Source organism: Lipotes vexillifer, unplaced genomic scaffold (genome assembly GCF_000442215.2).
Source record: "Lipotes vexillifer unplaced genomic scaffold, Lipotes_vexillifer_v1.1 scaffold386, whole genome shotgun sequence".
Taxonomy (NCBI): domain Eukaryota; kingdom Metazoa; phylum Chordata; class Mammalia; order Artiodactyla; family Lipotidae; genus Lipotes; species Lipotes vexillifer.
Genome location: NW_006772588.1, coordinates 247,650 through 252,588, shown reverse-complemented (window position 1 = coordinate 252,588; position 4,939 = coordinate 247,650). Strand labels below are relative to the sequence as shown.

The following is a 4,939-nucleotide window of genomic DNA, read 5'->3' as shown; positions in this document are numbered from 1 at the left end:
CAGGAATGCATGAAAAAATGATTTGTAAAGGTAACTATATGAAATTCAAACACTCACTAAGTGATATGATTTGGTATCTTGAAGGTTTTGAAAAGTTATAAATTCCACTGGATTTTAGCATACAACTAATAAATGGTACGTTTTTTGGTTGTTTCTGAATTACTTTTGAGAACTTAATAGTGTTTAATTAAAAACATAAACAATTTGATATACGTATTGGTTCCAAAAAAACCAATTACTATATTTCATTGATTCTACAATGTATTTTTTTCACATTTTAATATCTTTAAAATTGGAATGCATCCTACTATTGATAGTGTTATAGTATTGTATCCTACTCTAACTGACAGCAGTTTTTAATAACACATAAATAATGTGTCATATAATTGGTGGCATCTAGGATGCAATGAAATAGAAAAACTCCAATTTGATTTCACATATCAGATAATACGATATATTATTTCTATTTACAGATGTTTGTAAACTTTACATGTTATGAGAATTGTTTCTACCTTCGTTTCAATATACCTAGGTATATTTACAACTATTAGGCATTTGTGAAAATGCAGAAGAATACTGAAAAAAAGTCCCCCAAAATGAGGAATCAATATTGCTAACATTCATTAAGCACTTAGTATAAGTTAGACATTGAGTTAATACTTTATTTGCATTACTTCAGTCTCCTAATCTGTAAAAGCAGTAAAAATAACCCTCACGGTATTATTATGAAGATTAAAATGTGAAAAATGACATAACTAGAGTAATTAAACTGTTGAGCTTCTTAACAATGTAAGTGATTCATTAAAATCTGAATGGTTTTCTTTATAGAGTTGGGAAAAATATAAAGGAAGCAGAGCTTCCTTTATTTTAGAAATAAAAATTCAAAATTATTTTTAAACCTGAGTTCGAATTTTTCCCACTTGCTCTGTCAAGGAAACACTGTTTGGAATTATTTTCCTTCTCAATTTGAGAGGAAAAGAAGTTTAGTTAATATAAGTTAAAATCAATTCCTTGAGTATCTTTTTTATAAACCACTTGTAAATATAGTGTCTCTCATGACAAGGAATAAATATTCTCATGGTTGTTAAGAGAGAAATATCAGTAATGAGTAAAAAAGTTATTCCATTGTGAAATAAATGCAGTAATTTCAAGTGCACTGTGTAAGGGCTTCACAGAAAAGCTGACAGTTTTACATTCTTGGTAAATTAAGTAGTTATCTGGGCCCAAATTCCACTTCAGGTAATGCCATGGATAATCTTTGCTATCACTATGCTCTTATATGAGCACATTCAGAATATTGCAATAATGTATTTTATGTTGGCTGAATTCTTTAAGCACTTATATTCATACAATATCATTCGGTGGTAATTGAAATACGTAATCTACGTTGATTTTTTTGTTTTCTAAACTTCTAGATAAAAGCAGCAATATGGATCTTGAAAAGACGTTTTAAAGTATATGTTACATAAAAGGAAGCATATGTAAATTATATTAATAAAAATTACTGTTGTAGTTTATTTTTAGTACACCAACAGAAACATTGACTAGCTAATTAGTCATGAAACACTAACTTATTTAAATAGTTCTTAAAAGATTTCCTCTTTTCTCCAAGTAAAAATAATTGAGAAAAATACCTTGAGAGAGCAGTTTCCACATTTACTTTCACAGTAAACAGTCTTAATGGAGTCTTCTACATATGAGAAAGTTAGGAAGGAATAAGGCAAACCAAGATGATATACAAGGCGGCCACATCTGAAAACAGTAACAAAGTCATTACAATATTTTCTGTATCATGATCCTACTCATGCACCATCTGGGATAGGTACTGTAGGTTCAATGGTCTTATAACTAAGACCCTTTCATAACTTCAGTAAATTTCCTTCAATGGGGGCTCAAACGACCTCCCTGGCACTGTATACCAGGTCAGGTCATGACAAGACTATAGGGAGTCTGATTTTGAAATGTGAAATAGATATGTCACAACAAATAATGTCAAAACTATGCAGTCTAGTTATTGTGCCTTGGTCAAATACAATTTTGTAATTGACTTGTAAATTCTATCAATGCTCAAACCACTGACATCATAAATTGGGCTCTGCAAATCACACGATCCTTTCATAACTGCTAAAGCAGCACAAATTCCACACAATAGAAATCACAGCATAACAAAAAGATCCTCAAGTCTTGGCCAGTAGCCCACTGATTTAAAAAAATATCTGATGCAACAAAAATTTCAGTACAGTAAAAGAAACGGAAATACAACACCTGGCATTTTCAGAAACAGTGGACTTGAAATGTCCTTCTTACCCCTATTTTACCCTGTATATACAATTTTATATGACTATCAAAGGGTTACACTTTGCAACAGAATAAGAAGTTTGCAATCCTAAAAGAATGACATGTCATATTAAAAATATTTAGAGTAAGACCAAGTAGGTCTTAGGCCTTGGCAGAGTCTGGCTTACCATTCCTGAAGAGCCAAAAAAAAAAAAAACCAGCACCAACTAGAAATGTTGGTGATGTCAAATTTATTTATTTATTTATGTATTTTTTGGCTGTATTGGGTCTTTGTTGCTGAGCGCAGGCTTTCTCTAGTTGCGACCAGTGGGGGCTACTCTTCCTTGTGGTGCTCAGGCTTCTCATTGCAGTGGCTTCTCTTGTTGCAGAGCACAGGCTCTAGGCACACAGGCTCAGTAGTTGTGGGTCATGGGCTCTAGAGCGCAGGCTCAGTAGTTGTGGCACACGGGCTTAGTTGCTCCGCGGCATGTGGGATCTTCCCGGACCAGGGCTCGAACCCATGTCCCCTGCACTGGCAGGCGGATTCTTAACCACTGCACCACCAAGGAAGTCCCAGTGATATCAAATAATGTATGCATTGAGGTTCCTTGAAAATACAAACTCATTTTACTTATTCATGGAATCAAAAGCAGATTCATGCCGATTATACCTAAATAATTAACATATTTTATAGTTCAGAAATGCAGGCATGTAAACTTAAAATTTAGTAATTAGATTAGAGATAAGCAAGTGGCCTGCAAAGTATGGTTATTCATCTGCAAAATTTTTAAGTTAGAATTGTATGTGAGGTACAAATTGATCCTTCATTTTATTTAATCAGAATGCTAATTTACAGGGGAAAAATGTATAGTCAATTTTATTTATTTCCCTACTGGAGTGGTGAATTCCCTTGTGTGAAAAGAAGTCATTTCAAAAATACTAAAACCAAACATTTGAACAGGCTCTCTTTGAAACTGAGTATTTGGTAATAAAAGCAGATGTGTTATTTTAAATTACTTATTAAATTAAATACAAAGAGGTATCTTTTAATTTGGGGGGTGGGTGTGTATGCATATATGTATACATGTGTGTACACACCTGTCATATATGAGGAAGTCATCTTTCTTTCCATTTAAGAGAGTCCAGACATCTGTTTGGTTTTCTTCTTGTTGGTAAACAGGAATATGCTCTGAAACCTTATTTTTAAGATGTACATATTTTAATCGAGAAGAGATTCCTTGATGATTAACAACAACGTAAGAGATGTTCGAATATCCTTCTTTCTCCAGTTTTACTCGCAGGTCTTCCAATCTAAAATATTTGGAAAAAATACAAAAAAAAGGAATAATTTCATTTAATTTTATTTTAGTGACTTCTCCCTTTTTCCTCACTCTATTTTCCTAAATGAAACTCTTTTGTTATTTTTTACTTAACTCATACCTCTTTTTTGCATTGTCTTAAAAGACTAAAACTTTTGTTTTTCTAATTATTTATTGAGCACTTATGCTCAGTTAAAACAATATGCTAAGCGCTTGCACAAACATCAGCTCATTTAGTCCTCAAATTAATCCTGTGAAGTGTATATTTTCAATCCATCTCGCAGTTACAGAGAATTGTACCCAATAAATATTTGGCAAATAACCCAACAAATATATATTTATAAATTTGTTAAATGACTCAAGACCTTTGGTGGCAAGTCTAGTGTTCATTCTACTCTAGCAAAGCTCTCGTCTCTGCTTCCTATATCGAAACAATGAATCCATTTCCAACAGTACAATTTAGAACATTTTCATTACACAAGTAATACATATTTAGTAGGGTACTATAAAATACAGGTACACAAAAAGAAGAAAAAGCTTCCATAGCCCCAGGAAAACAACTGTTAACACCCTCCTAGTCTTCTTTCCTCTAACATGTTCCAGGCAAACTTGTATAGTTTTTCAAAAATGCAATTTAATAAAAATATCTTTTCTATTTTTATTTTATTTTATGTATGTATATATTTAATAGCTATCCCCTTAAGAAATGCTAGACCACAGAAAGACTACCTTACCTAGATGCCTGCAGTATGCACAGGTATCAGCTGGCTTGAAGAAGGGCAACCACCGTCACTGAACCATAGGAGTTCAGCATGGGGTCTTGATCCTTTATGCTCCAGGCTGGAGGTTGCTTACAAAAGGAGCTCTGCCCCTGGCTCTCTGTTCCTCCCGTGGGGAGGAGACAAAGAGCCAGGGCCAGCCCCAGGCCTCTCCACATTGCTGGGGCTGTCCTGTAAAAGAGAAAACCTTTCTGTCATCTTCACAGTCATAACAAAGAATTTCTATAAACCCAGCAGGTACAACCTACTTTGTACAAATATCTAGCCAGTGGATTCTGTCCCCATGTTGTCGGACTCACTACGTTGGGCCTCTTAGCCCCAAATCTCCCTGTAAAGGGGAAAAGATCAGCCAGAGTCAGGGAAGCTGTCAAAGTACCTCTTAACTATCTGGCTTAGCAAGATACTTTAGTAAGCATGCAATGGAGATCTGCCTGAACAGGCAGCCAAGTACTTCTCTAGTAGAAGATATATGTCTAGGAGAAAATACATGTCTAGGGAAACTTTGAGAATGTGGCCTCTACAACCAAGTAACATTCTGCAAACCTGATTTGATTTTTATTTGAG

General features: G+C 34.2%; 1 protein-coding gene across 1 annotated transcript in view; it reads right to left on the bottom strand.

Moving 5' to 3' along the window:
* SELENOP (selenoprotein P) overlaps positions 1–4,542 on the bottom strand; it is a 5,190-nt gene extending 648 nt beyond the window's left edge. The window contains 3 exon segments of the mRNA XM_007447632.1: positions 1,635–1,752; positions 3,376–3,588; positions 4,331–4,542. Coding sequence (XP_007447694.1) covers positions 1,635–1,752; positions 3,376–3,588; positions 4,331–4,533 — 534 coding nt within the window. The 5' untranslated portion in view covers positions 4,534–4,542.
* Positions 4,543–4,939: the final 397 nt, after the last annotated feature.